Source organism: Lynx canadensis, chromosome E3 (assembly GCF_007474595.2).
Source record: "Lynx canadensis isolate LIC74 chromosome E3, mLynCan4.pri.v2, whole genome shotgun sequence".
Lineage (NCBI taxonomy): Eukaryota > Metazoa > Chordata > Mammalia > Carnivora > Felidae > Lynx > Lynx canadensis.
In genome coordinates this window covers 25,199,380-25,218,049 of record NC_044318.1, presented here as the reverse complement: position 1 = coordinate 25,218,049, position 18,670 = coordinate 25,199,380, and the positions used below count along the sequence as shown (strand labels likewise).

The window sequence follows — 18,670 nt, the reverse complement described above, 5'->3', positions numbered from 1 at the left end:
TTTGCAAAAAATGCACAGAATGGTCCCCAGGTCACTTTTCCAAACTTTATATCTTGGTTAGTATCTTGCATAACTATAATACAATATCACAATGAGGAAACTAATCTTGTTTTTTTTTTTTTTTTTTTTGAAAGAGAGAAAGAGGAAAGAGCAGGGAACAGGCAGAAAGGGAAGGATCAGAGGATCCAAAGTGGGCTCCATGCTGACAGCAGAGAGCCCAACACAGAACCCGTACCCACAAACCTCAAGATCATGACCTGAGCCAAAGTTGGACATTCAACCTACTGACCCACCCAGGTACCCCCAGGAAACTAATCTGGGTACAATCTAGAGTTTACCGAGATTTCACTACCTGCATGTTTGTGTATGTGTGTGTTTCTATGCAATTTTATCACATTTGTAGCTTCGTGTAACCACAACTGAAATACTGAACTGTTCCTTCCCGACAAGGCTCCCCTCAAGCTACCTGCCTTAACCAAGCCATCCCTTCCCCCATTCTGAACTCCCTGGCAATTACTAATCTGTTCTCCATTGCTATAATTTTGTTATTTCAATAATGCTATATAAATGCAATCATACAGTATGCAACTATTTAAGATTGGTACTTTTTCTCACCTAGCATAACTATCCTGTGAGATAACCTGGCAGTATAAATCAGTGGTCTCTACTGTGTTAAAAAATTTAGCATGTTATGCAATTGAGTATACATAAATGTTTATAATGTTTTAAAGTTTAACACGTTAAAATGTGAATCAAATGCTTATGAAATCCCTGTTGTACCACCACACAACTAGGAGTTTGGGGAATGAATTTTGAAAACGGATAATCTAATACCAATCTAGTGCAACTGAATACAAATACTATATAGAAGAGAAACCCAAGGCTCAGTGCTTTTAAGTTTTATCCAAGTTTACAAGAACACATGGTTTATAAGAATGCCTGGTTTTGCATTTTTTGGGACAAGCGCTAGATTCCAGTCCTTTCCCAACCCAGGTGGGTCTATGTTACATCCAAATATGGCCACTTGCTAGTCCCCCCAAAGGGCCACCATTTTCTGCCTTTCCCAATACCGTTCCCTAGAGTCTTCCAAATTGTCAAGGAAATGAATCCCTGTTAAATTCCTACTTCTGTATGGTGATTTAGCCAGCACCACACCCCAGGCCCAATTCTCCTGACTCCATGTACAGTAGGTCCATGACTCAACATCTCTCTCAGAAAGGGCTACCCCACCCTAGTACGAATTCAAACTAACTTTCTCCCCTCCCCGCCTCTGGTGCCTAGATGCCCTTTATCTTCCTTTCCTTGACAATTATGTTAAGTCTTCCTGATAGCTCACCCCACTGCATACCTGTTCACTAAGTGTGACAAACTCCTTATCTTCACAAGTTGAGGATTAGAAGGCAACCACTCCAGAAACAACTTCTTATATACCATACCTTCATAGTAATGTCCTTACTTTTCTAAAAAAATTGCTCTAAAAAAGTAAAAGCTATAATACAAACACTAGGCATTTTGGCATACAGATGTTAAAAAAAAAATGGCACCAAGGTTGGCATAGTTTAAAAAATTTGGCTGATATGGGCATCACTGTGTCAATATTAGATCACTCAATCTAATATTGAGACAGATTGCCTGGGTTAGAATCAGGCCTCTGCCATCGTATTATCTAAATCAAGTTTCATTTGTATTTTGTGCGCCTGTTTTCTCATCTGTAAAACAGTGATAAAAGCACCTCATAGGACTGTTATGAGAACTAAATAATACAAGTAAAGCATTTAGAACACTGCTTAGCACACAGTAAGTATTATCTTAAGTTTTCACAGTTATCTCTAATGCATGGCAGTCTGGTCACCCTTTGTGGATAGGCCTCCTTTCCTCTTGCACTCTAAGTTTGTACTGCTTCTGAAATTTCCATACCAAGAAACAATAGTAACATAAGAACCTATATTTTATTTATTAGGTTCATATCAGTCAAAACAAACTACTAGAACAAATTTTCTTTTACATATCAGCAATTATTAACAACATTACAAATGTGAATATAAGCACTTAAAATATGTGATGGAAAGAATGCTAACAAAAAGTAAGGTACACACAGAATATATAATATGATAATTTATGTTTAAAAATGGGGGTGGCACCTGGGTGGCTCAGTCGGTTAAGCATCCGACTTTGGCTCAGGTCATGATCTCACAGAGCATGAGCTTGAGCCTCACATCAGGCTCTGTGCTGACACCTCAGAGCCTGGAGCCTTCTTCGGATTCTGTCTCCCTCTCTCTCTGCATCCCCACCCCACTTGTGCTCTCTCTCTTTAAAATAAATAAATAAAATAAAAATGGGAAGAATAATATGGTCATATTTATGCTTGTATGTGCACAAAAAGCTCTGGAAAGTTTCACGGTTGCTGATGGAGGACAACTGCATGTTTGGGTGGCGGGGTTATGAAGGAGATTATTCACCATATATGCTTTAGTATCTTTGAATTTGAAGCAGCAAATGCATTATCTATACAAGAATTTAACTGAAAAAAAATGTAGGCGGGGTCTCTAAACAAGTACTCTGGAAGCCAGGCTTCTAGTCCCAATCTGCTGTAACTGTGTTACCCTGGGCAAATCGTTTAACCTCTGAGTCTAGGCGGACAAAGCGAGGAGCACCAAAAACTTCAAGGTTCTATTCTAAAAATGTAAGATCTCAGGGTGCCTGGCTGAGCATGTGAGTCTTGATCTCAGGCTCATGAGTTCAAACCCCACGTTGAGCAGTAGAGCCTACTTTAAAAAAAAAAAAAAAAAAAAAAAAAAAGGAAGATTTCAACAAAGGGGTAGTAAGTAGATGGCACTACTACTTTTTTTTTCTGTCATGAGAGAGGTACTAAACCAACATTTTGCAAAGGAAGGCAACTTTTTGAGGAGTTGATGGCTTTCAAATACTATTTTACAGCTTTTAAAAATGTAGAATTGCCAAGCCTATTAATCTTTAAAGATAACTTGTATTATTCTTAACAAAAAAAAAACCTTTCTTAGAAGGGGGTCTAATGTAACTTGCAGAAAATACCTATAAAGAATATTCTGCATATCATATTGTTTCTCTTGCCATGCTTCTGAAATTGTTTTAAATGGACTTTAAGTCTTTATACTATGGCATGGAGGGAACAATAAAGTATAATAATTTACATTTAAAAAATACACAACTGACTGGGGCACCTGGGTGGCTCGGTCGTCCGACTTCAGCTCAGGTCATGATCTCACGGCTCGTGAGTTCGAGCCCTGCTTCGGGCTCTGTGCTGAGCCTACTTCATATTCTGGGTCTCCCTCTCTCTCTCTGCCCTCTCCCGCTCATGCTGTCTCTGTCTCTCAAAAATAAACATTAAAAAAAATTTTTTTTAAATACACAAATGACTATACCTTAAACAAACAACTTACGTTACTTAAAGGCATTTATTATCAGATACTGCAAAAAAAGTAACATCTCCAATCAATGGCAACAGCCATAATTGAGTATATAATTTATTCCAGGTACTATCCAGGTATTCATTCCTCCTATCATTGTTAATCCCACCATTCTCTGGCAAAGCAGGTTTTAACAGCCCCACTTACCATATGTAGCAATGGAGGCTCCCTGAAGGTAAGTGACCAGCTTGAGGTCACAGTCTAACAAGCAGCAGAACTAGGAGCCCACCAAGAATCTTTGGATCTGAGCTCTGCACAAAACAGGGGCTACTTAATGTTGGCTGGAAGGCTGGTGCAGGTTTGCAACAGACTTTTTACTGATTTATATAAAAATGAGGAAAAATAATAAGAAAGGAAACTTTTTAATAAAGCTAAATGATTCAATTCTATTTCATTTTACTTTACAGAGAGATGGTACGGGAGGGGGCAGAGGGAGAGAGAGAATCTGAAGCAGGCTCAGCAGGGCCTGATGCAAGGTTTGATCCCATGACCCTGGGTTCATGACCTGAGTTGAAAGCAAGAGTGGATACTCAACCAACAGAGCCACCCAGGTGCCCCTAAATGATTCAATTTAGAGGTCTTTTATTCTGAAATTCTGTCCTCTCAAATTATTTGAGTTAAAATATCCTTTTTTAAAATAAAATGATAGTGAATGTAGCTAGTGATATGTTACTGTTTTTATTGGCTACACCTGACAAAACAAAACAAAACAAAAAAAACAAAACAAAACAAAACAAAAATTGGTAACTCCTCTGCACCCAATTTGGGGTGGTGGTGGATAATTTCTTCTTTAAAAACAATTTTTTTAAGTTTATTTATTTATTTTGTGAGAGAGAGAGAGACAGCGCGGGTGGGTGGGGGAGGGGGGGTTGGGTAGCAGAGAAAGGCAGAGAGAAAGATTCCCAAGCAGGCTCCTTCCTGCCAGTGCAGAGCCCCACGTGGGGCTTGAATCCATGAAACCTTGAGATCATGACCAGAGCCAAAACCAAGAGTCGGACGCCCGACAAACTGGGCCACCAGGTGCCTTCTTCTTTTTTTTTTTTTGCTTAATTTTTATTTGAGAAAGAGAGCACACTCAGGGATGAGGGGAAGAGGGAGAGTGGGAGGGAGGGGGGGAGGGAGGGAGGGCGGAAGGAGGGGGAGGGGAAGTAGGAGAGGGGGAGGGAGGGAGAGGGAGAGAGACAGAGAGAGAATGAATTTTAAGCACAGGCTTAAGGCTGTGCTCCATGCTCAGCACAGAGCCCAACGCAGGGCTGGATCCCATGACCCTGGGATCATGACCCAAGATGAAAACAAGAGTCAGATGCTCAACCAACTGAACTATCCAGGTGTCCCAATAATTTCCTTTGAAATCCAAAGTCTGGAAACTATTCCCTTAAGACAATGATGCCTTCCTAAATACTAGAGGACTTTACAAACACACATACATCCCCACCTAAAATTCTCTCTTTAGTCTCTATTCTGTTTGGATTAAGACACTGAAGGACTGAAAAATGAGAATAAAGTGGGATTTAGCAATCCAAAGTCACATGAGTTAACACTGGGGGGGGGGGGCTTACTTTAGGATTCATCAGGTAACTTTCCTTATCTTTTATCTGCAATTCTACTCATTCTAACTTGGGCTCAGACTTCCTTTTCCTAAAATAGTCACATTTTTAATACCTCTACTAAGTGGCAATCAACAATTAAGTCAAAGAAAAAGAATTACTTGAGGTCTCCAATAATCTGATTTTATTTAAAGTCTCTCTGAAAAAATAAAAATTTATAACAATGTTTATTCTAACTGTATACAAAAAAAAATTGGTCTATAAATCAGACTCAAGCCACTTTAATTTCCAAATTTCTGTGCCTCCATTAAATACACACACACACACACACACACACACACACACACACGGTATACACATATACATACATATATATATATATTTTTTTTTTGTAAGCAGTTTATAAACAGGCTGATCAAACTGGATAAATTTCTTAAAAATAATTTTATTGTGTATAAGGCAAATAAGTTATTTACTCCTTTTGTTAGCCACGTTTTATTTCTTACCTATCCTCCTTTAGCAAGGATCAAACTTATTTTATGTAACTAAAAGTTAGTTGCAATCACAACGTATTAAATTCACATTTAAAACTACGGTTTTTAGGATCCAGTTATTTTTAGTCTTACTTTTATATTACTTTATGGTGCTTTATTAAAAATTTTAAAAAGAGCACAAAAACATGGACCTTAAATGACATATAACTGAAAATACTTAGAGTCTGCACTTATTACATGGTTCAAAACATGCCTTCTCAAAGGAAAATCAATTTTAAGAACTTAACCACACAGTTTGGGTAACATAAAGCAGTCTTTCCATGCCCACATGTTAAAAGGCCCAGTTAAATTTATTATAGACTACAGTGTTTGCAAAATCTAAAACTGGTAATAATTCTGCCTAAACTCCATACTCACCTAATATCAAAAGTTATTTTTATTTCTTCTTTTTAAAAATTACTTAAAATATACTGCTGGATAGTCTTTTCACTATATATTTATTCAACTAACTCTGGGTGCAAGCTACTTTTAAGTGTAAAAGTCCTTTCCAATGGAAGTGAAAATAACATAAAAATGTTTGTATAAAATACACTCAGTGGCTCTCAAAGAGTCGCTGAGTCTATTAAGTCTATTAACTTGGTTCAAAATACCCAATCAAAAATGTTAGCTTTTGTCACATTGATATATTTTAACTGTTAACTAATATCTACATTTTAAACGCACTGTGTTTAATGTAGCAATAATGATGACTATTTTCTCACTAACGCAACAGGATTTTAAGGGCAAATGAGATAGAGCTGTCTAACTGGAAAAGACTGGCAGCCTGCAGTTTGTAAATAGTAACAAGACAAACTCCCATGCTTGCTTCTTCATGTAATCACCAATATGTAGGTCAAAATAAACTAGTGAGCTATACATTACCATCTACCTAGCAATTACGGATCAACAGGAGGGGAAGAAACTGTTCAAATATGACTACTGTTAAGAAATGCAAATACTAAGCAACGTATGTCTTTATAAAAATTGTAACCTATCAATTCTGAAATCATTTTCACTTTTGCTACTTTTAATGAACCCTCCTCACTAATTAAAAAAAAAAAAAAAAGCCGCCACTTTAAGATGTAAATTCCTCTTTTTTTCCAAAGTAACTTGCCTTGGAAAATCTAACGCAGAAAATAAAATATAACAGATAAATCACTACAACATTTTAAAAAACCTAAAGTTATCAGTAAAAAAAAACAAACAAAAACAATCCCTCCACTTAGGCAAGGCGTGTATTTTTAATCTTCTGTGGGTATCCCATTATACTAATCAGCAACGTTTAAAAGTCACCAAATGCTCCAAACACTACCACTACACATGACATACTCCCTTTTACTCAAATGAAGCTTAAACTAGACCCAAACTCAGGCCAATTCCCCCTCTCAGGCACACTGAAATATACGAGGGGGAATCCAAGAAATCAGATATGTTAAGTGCCGGTATCTTCTTCCAGAGTAGGGTAAAATTCGTGTTTGCCTGCAAATGTCACCGTCTCAAGAAGTCTGCAAATTCTCATTAGCCCTATAGAGTACAAAGAGGCCTGACCACAGAAACACCTGTCCTAGCACTGAGAAGACAGTGGGAAATGCAACCCAAGCCCACGCCGGCCGCACAGCCTCCGGCTGCAGCGAGCCGGGACGAGGGATGGACACTGACCTCACCGCTCCCACGGCAGGGTCCCACACGCTCGACCTGCCTTCCCCGGCGAGAACCAGGAAATCTGTCAAGCCGGCCGGGACCCACCCTCCGCGAACCCCTCTCGCTCCTTCCCAGCCCGGCCCCAGCCGGCCCAACTGCTCCCGGTCCGCTCCGGCCTCCCGGCTGCACTCTGCCACCTCATCCCTCCTCGCCGGTCTCGCGGCCCCGCCGCCTCCACCCCGGGAGCCTGAACTCGGGCCGTCCCCCGGGCCGGAGCCCCCGGCCGCCGCCCCCGGCCCCGGCCAGGCTCGCAGCGCCGTCGGTCCCTCCGCGGCCCGGTCCCCGCCGCCCCCCAGGCCCGAGCTCCCGCCGCGCGCTCCCCACCCCCAGCCTCCGCCCTCACCCCGCTCGGCCGCTCCCGGCCCGCTCCCCCCAACCGGGCTACCTGGAGGCAAGGGCGGCGGAGCACTTCACCCAGGGCCCTAGGTCGCAGAGGGCCCGGTGCTCGGGGTCCCGCTCCTTCTCCCGCTCCACGTGGTAGGCGTAGATGGAGAGCAGGATCCCGGCGGCGCACACTGCATACCGGGCCACCCGCTCCCACCGCGGCACCGACACTCTCAGCAGGACGGGCGCCGCCATCTTCCCCCCTCCGCCGCCGCCGCCGCCGCCTCCTTCGCCGCCGCCGCCGCCTCCCTCCGCCTCCACCTCAGCCGCCGCCGCCCGTCGGGGCCCGACCCAGCCGCCGCCGCTACCGCCACCGCCTCCGCTGCCGCCGCCACCACCGCCGCCGCCGCCGCGCCCCATTGGCTCGACCGCCTCCTCTGGGCCCCGCCCCCACAGGCGCGCGGCCCAACCGCCCCGAAAGGAGAGAGCCCGGCGGGGCGGGGAAGGCGCGCGCGGGCGCGGCGGGAGGGGGCGGAGCGCGCAACCGTCGGAGGCCGGGCCGGCAGGCGGAGACAGAGGCGGCGCGGCGCGCGCGGCGGGCGGGGCAGAGTGGAGGGGCGTGGCCAGAGGAAAGAGGGGCGGGGCTCCGGGAGGGGAGGGGAGGGGTCATGAGGGGACGGGAGGGGTCATGAGGGCGGTGAGGTGCCTGAGGGCTTTAGGGGACTGGGTGCAGCGAATAATAAATTTCACGTGTGACTGAGTAAGCCCTTGGCCCCTCCCCCTGGGGGGTGGCGATCATTGCCATCCCTTTTTCCTTTTTTGTCATCATTTGATATTTTTGGACCCAATCCAGATTAACCCTGGCCAATGCCTGGAGTTCCAGAGCCATGCTTCCATTACCTGATATTCCCCACAACCTCCAAGCACCTCCGTGTTCAACAGGTGCAAACTTAAATATTTTTTAAATTATTTATGAAAAAAACAACAAAGTTATTTATGAATGCCTTGCTTCTCTGTAAGTTGAACTTGAGATGGGTTAACATAATTAATGTAATATAGAAAAATATAAAAACGAACTAAAAAAACAGGAAAAAGAAAAAGACAAATCAGAATAAAAAGAAAGACCAGGAGTAAGAACACAGGTAAGCAGGCCATAGAGTCTTGCATAATTATTAAGATTGAACCATAAATTTGGCTCTGAGCTTCCTGGTGATCACAACTAAAAGGAGAACATGTGTGATTCTCACAGTCTCTAAGAAGAAAGAAACACACCATTCTTGGGGATGGCCAGCTTTTCCCTGGTTTCAGTTCTCAGAGATTTCAGAAGCTTTATATAGTGATTTTGAGTAACAAGCAATGTCCTTGTTGGTAACAGATTACCCCAACGTTAGCAGCTTAAAACAAAAATCCCTTATTTTCTCACAATTTCTGTGGGTCAGGGATGTGGGTACCACTTTGCTAGGTCCTCTGGCTCAAGGTCTCTCACATTCAACTTGTGAGTCAGAGCTGCAGGCATCTCAAAGTTGGAGAATCCTCTTTCAGGCTCACTCAAATGCCATTTACAGGCCTCTGATTCTTTATTAGTTCCTGGCTACATGTACCCCTCCATAAAAAGCTGCTATCTTCCCCTAAGACAAGGGATAAGAGAGGGAGATGGAAGTCACAGTCTTTGTTGTAATATAATCTCAGAAGAGACAGCCCATCACTTTTACTTACTCTATTACTTAGAAGCTAGTCCACAACCCCAGTGTCCGTCAGGGATGAATGGATAAAGAAAATGTCGTATTATATATACCATGAAATAATTATCCGGCCATAAAAAAGAAGGAAATTCTATCATTTGAGACAACACTGATGAATCTTGCGGACATTGTGGTAAATGAAATAAGTCAGACAGAGAAAGACAAATATTATATGATCTCCCATGTATGTAGAATCTTAAAAGGCCAAACTCAGAAACAGATAGATTGGTGATTGGCAGGGGCTAGAGGTTAGGGGAAATCGGGAGATGTTGATCAAAGGGTACAAACTTCCAATTATAAGATGAATAAGTTCTGGGGATCGAAGGTGCCACATGGTGAATGTGGCTAATAATACTGTATTATATACCTGAAAGTTGCTAAGAGAGTAAATCTTAAATGTTCTCACCACATAATACTCACAAATTATGTGAGGTGATGGATGCATTAACTAACCTCATTGCGGTGGACATCTCACAATCAATTTGATCACGAAATGATCAAATCATGTACACTTTAAACTTACACAATGTTATATTTCAACTATATCATAATAAAGCTAGGAGGCAAAAAAAAAAAAAAAAAAAAAAAAAAAGAAGCTAGTCCCTAGGTCCAGTCTGCAATGAAAGGGAGGGGATTACACAAAAACATGGAAACCAGGAGAGGGAATCACTGGGAGTTTATCTTACAGGCTGTCTACCACAGTCCTCAAAAAATCACTACTCTCTCTAGTGGTTTCCATAAATCTGAGTGAACTCATTCTGCTGCAACCTCTCTCCTTCTGTATCCCTTTCCTGACTTGATGAGATCTGTTGATTATCTGGCTTCTTTCACTCATCATCATGTCTATGAGGTTTATTATTAATAATTGCGCATAGCTATTATTATTTTTCATTGTTGTGTTATAGTCCATTATATGAATAACCACAGTTTTATTTGTCCATTCTCTCCCCACTATTGATAGACATTTATCCTGTTTTAGCTGTTATGAATGAAGTTGCCATGAACATTCTATAAACGTCTTTTGGTGGACATAAACACTCATTTCTATTGGTAATAACCCCATGAGTGGGATTAGAGTCAGACAAAATTAGTAATTACTGCCTCTGTCAATTCAGGTCTTCCATAAAGAAGATACCAGCGTAGAATTAGATATGCAAGACATTTCCAGGGGGCCTTGCCCGTGAAGGCTAAAGGAGAGAGGGAGGAAGAGTAGACATGGGGAACCTCCAGACCACAGTGCAGATCTGACCGCTGTGAAAACTCCACAGTCTCAGCCAGGCTGACAGGGAGCCCAGTGTACAAACTGTCCATCATAGGAGCTGTGTGCAGTGTAGGATGGCCTGGAACTAGGACCTCTGCCATGCACAGTCACGGGCCGGGAGCAGCCTGGAAAAAGCATGGCCTCAGCATGAACACTGAGGTGGGTCTAAAAGTGTGGCAGCTGGAGCTATTGGCCAACTAGCCTCCTTGCAGCAGGCTCTCTTGAAGGGAGATCTGAACGGTGTGTCACCAGGGCCACCAAGCTACCAAACGTTTTTCCAAAGTGGTTATACCAATTAAAACTCCCACTAGCAATGTCTGAGATTTCTTTATACTCTACGTTCTCACCAACCTTTGGAAGTGCCAATGCTGTTAGTTTTACACATTTTGGTGGTTCTCTGGAGGGATCTCATTGTGGTTTTTTTTTAAGTTTATTTATTTTGAGAGAGAGAGAGTGTGTGTGAGAGAGAGAATGCAAGTGGGGGAGGAGCAGAGAGAGAGGGAGAGATAGAATCCCAAGCAGGCTCTGTGCTGTCAGTGAGGAGCCCAATGTGGGGCCCAACCCCACAAACGGTGAGATCATGACCTGAGCTGAAATCAAGAATTGGACACTCAACCAACTGAGCCACCGAGTGCCCTTTATTATGGCTTTAAAATAGGCTTTGCTGATGACTAATGAATTGGGGCACCTTTCATATGCTTATTGAGTACATAAATGTTCTCTTTTGTGAAGTGCCTACCCAGGTCTTTTTCCCACTTAAAAAAAAAAAAATATGTTGTCTGTCTTTTTCTTATTGGATTATAGAAGTTCTTTATATATTGTGGATACGAGTCCATATGTGTATTGGAGATATCTTCTGCCACACTGTGTCTTTTTTTTTAAATGTTTATTTATTTTTGAGAGAGAGAGAGAGAAAGAAATTACATGCATATGAGCAGAACAGGGACAGGTAGAGAGGGGGACAGAGGATCCAAAGGCTCCATGCTGACAGTAGACAGCCCAATGTGTGGCTTGAACCCACAAACTGTGAGATCATGACCTGAGCTGAAACCAAGAGTCAAAAGCTCAACCAACTGAACCACCCAGGGGCCCCATCTTGTCTTTTTTTAATTGTGTTTGTTGCTGAACAATAGAAGAGACTGTGAATTCCTCACATACATTCCACTACCTCTCACCTTGGAAATGTCAAACTCCTACTTATTCACAGCTTAGATATCTCTTTCTCCTGGAAGGCTTTCCCACCTCTATTGTAATAGTGAGGATTCTGGTAACACAAACTCAGTTCACCAGGCCAGGGACTCAAACCCCATCAGGACTCTCTCTGCCCATCTTCCCACCTCTGTGTGTTGATTTTGTTCTCTCAGGCCAGCTGTGTGCATTCGGAAGGAAAAGTGGCTACTGGTTCCTCCATCTTGCATCTTTGTTTTCTCCTACCAGAAGGGAACTGCCTGCCATCCCTTAAATCCAATTTTAAAAATCCTGATGAAGAATTCCAGGTTGACCAGCCTTAGGTCACTCATGGGCCCTGTAGCTAGAAAGAGTGCTGGCTATGACAAACCCACACACCCACAGGAGATTCTGTAAAGGAGCAGTCCTCCCAAAGAACAAAAAAGTGATATTCTCAAATGCAGGAAGAGGGAACTAGGCAGACAAAGTAGGAGGCTAATCCATTCACTTATTTCACAAATGTTTATTGAGTACCTACAACGCGCCAGGAACAATTGCAAGTGTTGGAGCCATAGAGAAGATGAGCAACAGCCGTTGCCTCACAGAGCTCATGTTGTGTGGGAAGCTAGGTGAGGCTGTTGTGTGGGAAGCTAGGTGCTCCTGTTGAGGGCTCACAGAGAAGAGCCCCTGTTGTTGTACAGAGGAAAGTCCTCTGCTCCCAGGCAGGTAGAGCTGTTCACCAGCCTTTCCGCAGTACCAGCAGACAGCCAGGGTCTTCACTGGCTGGTGGGCAAAACTCTGGGAGATTGATTTCCAATTCAAGAATGTAAACTTCAAAATTTATACACAGATGGAAACGTCATACATTGCTGGTAGGGAATGTAAAATGGTGTAGCCACTTGGAAAACGTGTCTCAAAATGTTAAACATAGAATCACCATGTGACCCAGCAATTCCATTCCTAGGCACATATCCAAGAGAATTGAAAACATGTGTGCACAGAAAAACTTATCCATAAGTGTTCATAGGAGTATAATTCCTAATGGCCAAAAATGTCCATCAACTGATAAATGGATAAACAAAATGTAGTATGTACATACAGTGGAATATTACTATTCAGCCATAAAGAGGAATGAAATAGGGGTGCCTGGGTGGCTCAGTCGGTTGAGTGTCCAACTCTTGATTTCGGCTCAGGTCATGATCTTGCCGTTTGTGGGACTGAGCTCCACATTGGGGTCTGCGCTGACAGCAAGGAGCCTGCTTGGGATTCTCTCTCTTTCTCTCTCTCTCTCTCCCCCTCCCCAACTTGTGCGTGCATGTCTCTCTCTCTCTCTCTCAAAATAAATAAATTAATTTAAAAAAAAGGAAAGAAGTACTGATACATGCTTCCACATGGACGAACCTTGAAAACATGCTAAATGAAAGAAGACAGACCCAGACACAAAAGGCTATGTATTGTATGATTCCTTCTATTTTTAAAAAATTTTTTAATGTTTGTTTATTTTTGAGAGAGAGAGAGAGAGAGAACGAGCAGGGGAGGGGCAGAGAGAGAGGGAGACACAGAATCCAAAGTAGGCTCCAGGCTCTGAGCTGTCAGTACAGAGCCTGACTCGAGGCTCAAACTCACAAACCCGCAAGATCATGACCTGAGCTGAAATCAAGAGTCAGAGGCTTAACCGACTGAGTTCCCCAGGCACCCCTCCCCATTCCCTTTCATGGAGGCTTGGCAGGGATCTGTGCTCTAGCTCGTCACCTTGGTTTCTGGGGCCTCTGCATCCATGGCCACATCCCCTTGGGCCACTGCAGTTCCATCCCTGGACTGGTTTGAAGGCCTATCTTTCATCAACACCTGAAGATGTTCCTTTCTTCCTGCCAAGTATGGCTATGTGGTTAAGCTTTTTTTCCCGGCATGTTTTATCCAATATTTCTGCATTTTCTGTGTTGGCTCAATCTACCATGCCAGAACCGGAAATCCAAAAAGGTTTTCATAAGCTTGTTCATGACCCCAAACTTGCTTTGCTGAGTTAGAACGCTAGACTCTATGTTTTCTGTTTGGGAAAAGGTCACAGCAAGGATATAGCAGGACAGTACTGGAAGTAGCTGACCAGCAATCTTTCTATAGCAGGATCTGTGAAAGCCCAAGCCTCCCAGGACCCTTCAGGAAAACACCACTGAAAGTAAGTGTCCTACTGAGAGGGGATGGATGTGTCATTTTCTCATTCAAGGGATAGTAGAGTCTGATATCATTTCATAACTGCCAGTACAGAGGAAATGCTCATTTTTACATGATGAGGAGTGGACCAGTAAACATCCTATGTACATGGATGACCCACTGTCTCACTAGGCGATGAAGCCATCCACTGAGCACACATCTAACAGCTAGACACTGTCAGCCTCTTGATATTTAAACTTCATACGATCTGTATAAGGTAGGTATCATTATCCCCAGTTTTCAGGAGAAAAGTAAGTCTGAGAGGATTAAGTAACTCGCCCTATTACTTAAGAGGTAGAACTTCGTATCAGGAGTGTTGAATCGCTATATTGTACACCTGAAACTAACATTACACTGTATGTTAACTAACTGGAATTTTTTTTTAAAAAGGTGGGGGGAGGGCTTCAATTAAAACCTAGGCCTGTCTGATTCAGGTGTCTCCCACTTTCCACCTATGTAGCTCCCCTGTGGGAAACCACCTCTCAATTTCACTTGGATGCTCTGTTTGTTACTAGGATGCAATGAATGGCTTATTCACTACCTCTCCCCTTCCATTCTACTCTATCAGTATAACTAAGTTCCAAGGTCTTGTTTCTGCATCCAGGTGAAAACAGATATTTCCCTGTGGTCTGAAGTAGGCTGAACCCAGGGTTAAATCCTGAAGTCTGCTGAGATTTCATCTGCACGCTGCCATCCCACATACTACCCTGGGGCAGCCTGAGGCCCCTGTGACATGTCTTCATTGAGATCTGTTCCTCCCCAGATCTATGAACCCCAGCACAGGTACCCTGACTGATAGGATAAGCTTGGTCCCTGAGCTTCAGGAGGAACTCTGAAGCCTGTGACTTCCCCCTCCGGGCCTCCTGTCCCTGTCATCCTGTTCTAAGTTCTTTTCCTTTATTAGCTCATTTAATCCTGACAACAACTGTTGATGCAAAAACTACTGTTTTCAGTGGTGTACAGATAAGGAAACTGAGGTTCAGAAAAGCTAAGTAACCTGCCAAAAATCACACAGCTACTAAGTTGCAGAACTGGGATTCAAACTCCAGCAGTCTGGTTCCCAGATCCATGCTCTTAACTCCTGTGCTATGATCTAAGATGCACAGAGAATTTGGACTTTTTCCTTTAGTATTTATCACTATATAATATAATGTGCATTATTCTTCAAAAAAAAAAAAGAAGAAAAGAAAAGAAACTATTTTAGGGGCCCCTGAGTGGTTCAGTCAGTTAGGCAACCAACTTTTGGTTTTGGCTCGGGTCATGATCTCATGGTTTGTGGGGTCGAGTGCCACGTCGGGCTCCATACTGATGGTGTGGAGCCTGCTGGAGATCCTCACTCTCCCTCTCTCTCTCTCTCTCTCTTTCTGCCCCTCCCCTGCTTGCTCTCTGTCTCTCTCTCAAGATAAAGAACTAAGCATTAAAAAAAAAAAACCTCTTTTATGTTTGTCTCTATCACTAAAATATAAGCCTCACAAGGGTAGAGATCTTTGTCTATTTTGTTCACCACTATATCAGCAACTATGTCAGCATCTAAAACAGACCTGACCAGAGTAGGTACTTAGGAAGTACATTTTGAATGAATGAATGAGTACTGTAAAAATGTTAACCATTAGTGTCTTTGCACAAAAAAATAGGCCCACAGCAAATATGTTTCCCCACATAAAAGAGAAGTCCTCCCCACAGAGATTACTTTCTTTACCATCTCAGACCCAAAGGCAAAACTCAGAAGATTTTGTTTGCCCTCTCTGCTTTTATCACACTCTCTCAAGCCCTTAGCTTTCCTGAGGATGTCAGTGTCCATCCAATGGCCATGCAATTACCCTGACTCATCGTCCCAGATCTCCCTCAACTCTGATGACCTTTGCTTCCATTCCACCTAAATTGCCTATAGGAGTGGCCTTTGCGATCCTTTCAAATGTCCAGATTTCTGAATTCTTGAGCTCTAATATCCTGCTCTTTGTACACACCCTCTGTGGCAGATTGTATTTTCCAAGATGGTTGCAATGAGATTCCCCCATGCAACACACTTTTCTCTGTGATGTTGACCCTGCTCCTGTCAAGGTTGAGTCTGTGTTCCTTTGAAGCCAAGAGGGTCTGTAACTATGGCAGAAGTGACCCTCTGTATTTCCAAGTCTAGATCATAAAAGGTGATACTTCTTCATGGTCTTCTTGGAATGTTTGCTCTTTGAGCCCAGTCACCACGCTGGGAGGAAGTCCAGGCCACACAGGGAGGCTGCACTTAGATCTCCCAGCCAACAGCCCCAGGTCTCAGCTGACAGCCAATATTAGTCACCCAACATGGGACTGAAGATGGCTTTGAGATAACTCCAGTCCCAACCATACTAACAGCATGAGGAACCCAAGTGAAAACCACCTAGCCGAATCCGGTCAACTATACCAGAACCATTAAAAAAAAAAAAAAAAAAAAAAAAAGGATTGTGTTTTAAGCCTCTAAATCTTTGGGGTTATACATTATGCAGAAAGAGTAACTGAAACACATTCTTTTCCTTCTAGCTCTCCAGTTCTCTTATGCACCAAACCTAGTCTCTCACTGGAAACCTGCTGTGACCTAATCAATGTTTTCCCCATAGACCCAGCAGGAGATGGGTTGGGGCATCTTTGTCCTTTTCATGGCCATTTCCAGACCATTTTTCATCCTGCTTGGCTAACCTAAATGTCTCTGCATTCTCCCGCATTCTATCACCAAGAATATTCAATCTGTGCGAGTGCAGCAAGTCTTGGTTTTATAGGGTTCCCTCCCTAAGGATTTCTGAGATTCTCTGAGGAAGCTAAAATGCCACCCCTAAAGAGGTGAGTTAATTTGCTCACAGTCCATATCACAGCCAGCAGTGAAGCCACATGCCAGCAGTACCTGGCTGTCCCTGCACACCACACTTTCTTTTCTTGTATACACTCTCCTTGCTATATGAGAGCAAGAATACTTTTGATCTAATCAATGTGCATGCTTTCTGTTTAAAGCAAAATACATAATAAATTAACCCTGCCAAGGTATCGAATTCTTAGTGGAACCATGTGTTAAAAGCAGCTGTCTTCAAACACAACTCTTATGAATGTTTATAATTTTGTTTCCTGATTAGAGATTTCCCATGATACTCTGAATTCAACAATTCACAGGAAGCCCAAGAATAAATTATCAAAAAATCATTAACAAAAATCTTTATTTAATAATTGTGTTGGTGATCTTTTCTTGCTGGTATAGAAAATATTTTTTAGAAGATGCCTCGGTGTTTAGGAACAAGGAGACTTCTAGCAACTTTTTGGCCATGAGTTGGATACAACACAAGGTAAACCTCTTTTATATAAGAAATACATTTCACAAAAGTGTTGAATAAAGGCACACTTTGAGCATCAAAGGAATTGGTCTGGAATAAGAGTAGAGGAGCAGGATTGTGTAGGTTAAGAGCATAGGTTGGAATTGAAGCTTTAATCACCCTTCGCCTCAGTATCTTCATCTATAAAATGGGAGTGGCAGTAATACCTGCCTCAGAGGGTTTGAGGAAGGGTAAATACATGGTGACTGACCCACGCCAGGTGCTCAATGAATGTTAACTCTTGTTATCTTAATCTTTGTCTCTATGTATAAAAGGAAAATGCAGCATTCAGTGAAAGTTTTTCCAAAAGCAATGGCTTAAAATAAACTGCTATTTGTAGACTAAGATTATCATTTGGGTAAATGCTATCCCAAATTTAACTGATCTGTATTCCAATAACTACATGAAACACATCAAATTGTGTAGTTACTTAGAAGAACATTTAACAACTAATGCAAAATGCAGATTCCTGGGCTTTGCTTCATATCTGATTCCCATCAGAGAAGATGCCTAGAAATGTGCATTTTTGTGAAACCTCCCTCCAGGTGATCCTTATGATCAGGCAAATTCAGGCAGTAACATTGATTGAAGGGTTGGGGAGTGTATGATTTTCCTGAGGAGGGCATTTTAGTAAGCCTCACCTTGAATAGTCTCCAGGTTACATGATATTGTTGAGCAGCTGTTTTCAAATTCTAATGTACTTAAGAATCACCTGGAGAGGTGGTAAAAATTCAGATTCCTAGTCCTACCTTTAAGAGATTCAGATTCAGAGATTCAGGTGGCACTTGGGAATCAGCATTTTTTAACCAGCCCCTCCCCTCTAGGGTGAGTCTTTGAGAAGCATTTTTGACTCTTGTCATTCACATGCTAGAGAGGAAACAGACATAGATATTTTTTAAATCTGACTTTCCTATGTAATTTGAACATCTCAGACCTCCTCAACTTGTAGGTACAAACAACTTCACAATAAAATGATAAATGGATCTTGTGAAATTCGAATACTAGATGATTATCCAAGAATCAGTTCTCCTCTCCAGGTATATATCCGGAGATCTCAAAAAAGTGCCTTCATGTGTATGTGTGTTTTTTGTTCACCAGACTGATGGCTCAAATTTCAGCCTCACCACTTACATGCTGTGGGCAAGTTGTTATTTATCTATTGCTGCATTACAAATTATCCCAAAACTTAGTGGTTTAAAACAGCAGCAATCATTTTATTATTTCTCATGGTTTCTGTGGTTGGGAGTTTCAGCAGGGTTTGAGTTGGCTCAGTGTCTTTCATGTGGTTACAATCAGACAGTGGTTGGAACTGGAATAGCAGGGGGTGGAGGAGCTGGGGTTTGCTGGATGGATATCTCTCCCTCTTCACGTAGTTTCGGGACCTCTCTATGTGGTCACTCCTTGTG

The 18,670-nt window shown here is 42.6% G+C and overlaps 1 protein-coding gene across 1 annotated transcript in view; it reads right to left on the bottom strand.

Annotated features, from left to right (window-relative positions):
* The window catches only part of VKORC1L1 (vitamin K epoxide reductase complex subunit 1 like 1), a 62,196-nt gene extending 54,366 nt beyond the window's left edge, over nt 1-7,830 (bottom strand). The window contains exon 1 of the mRNA XM_030300333.2: nt 7,613-7,830. Coding sequence (XP_030156193.1) covers nt 7,613-7,806 — 194 coding nt within the window. The 5' untranslated portion in view covers nt 7,807-7,830. The remainder of the gene's footprint in view (nt 1-7,612) is intronic.
* Between the last annotated feature and the right edge of the window lie 10,840 nt (nt 7,831-18,670).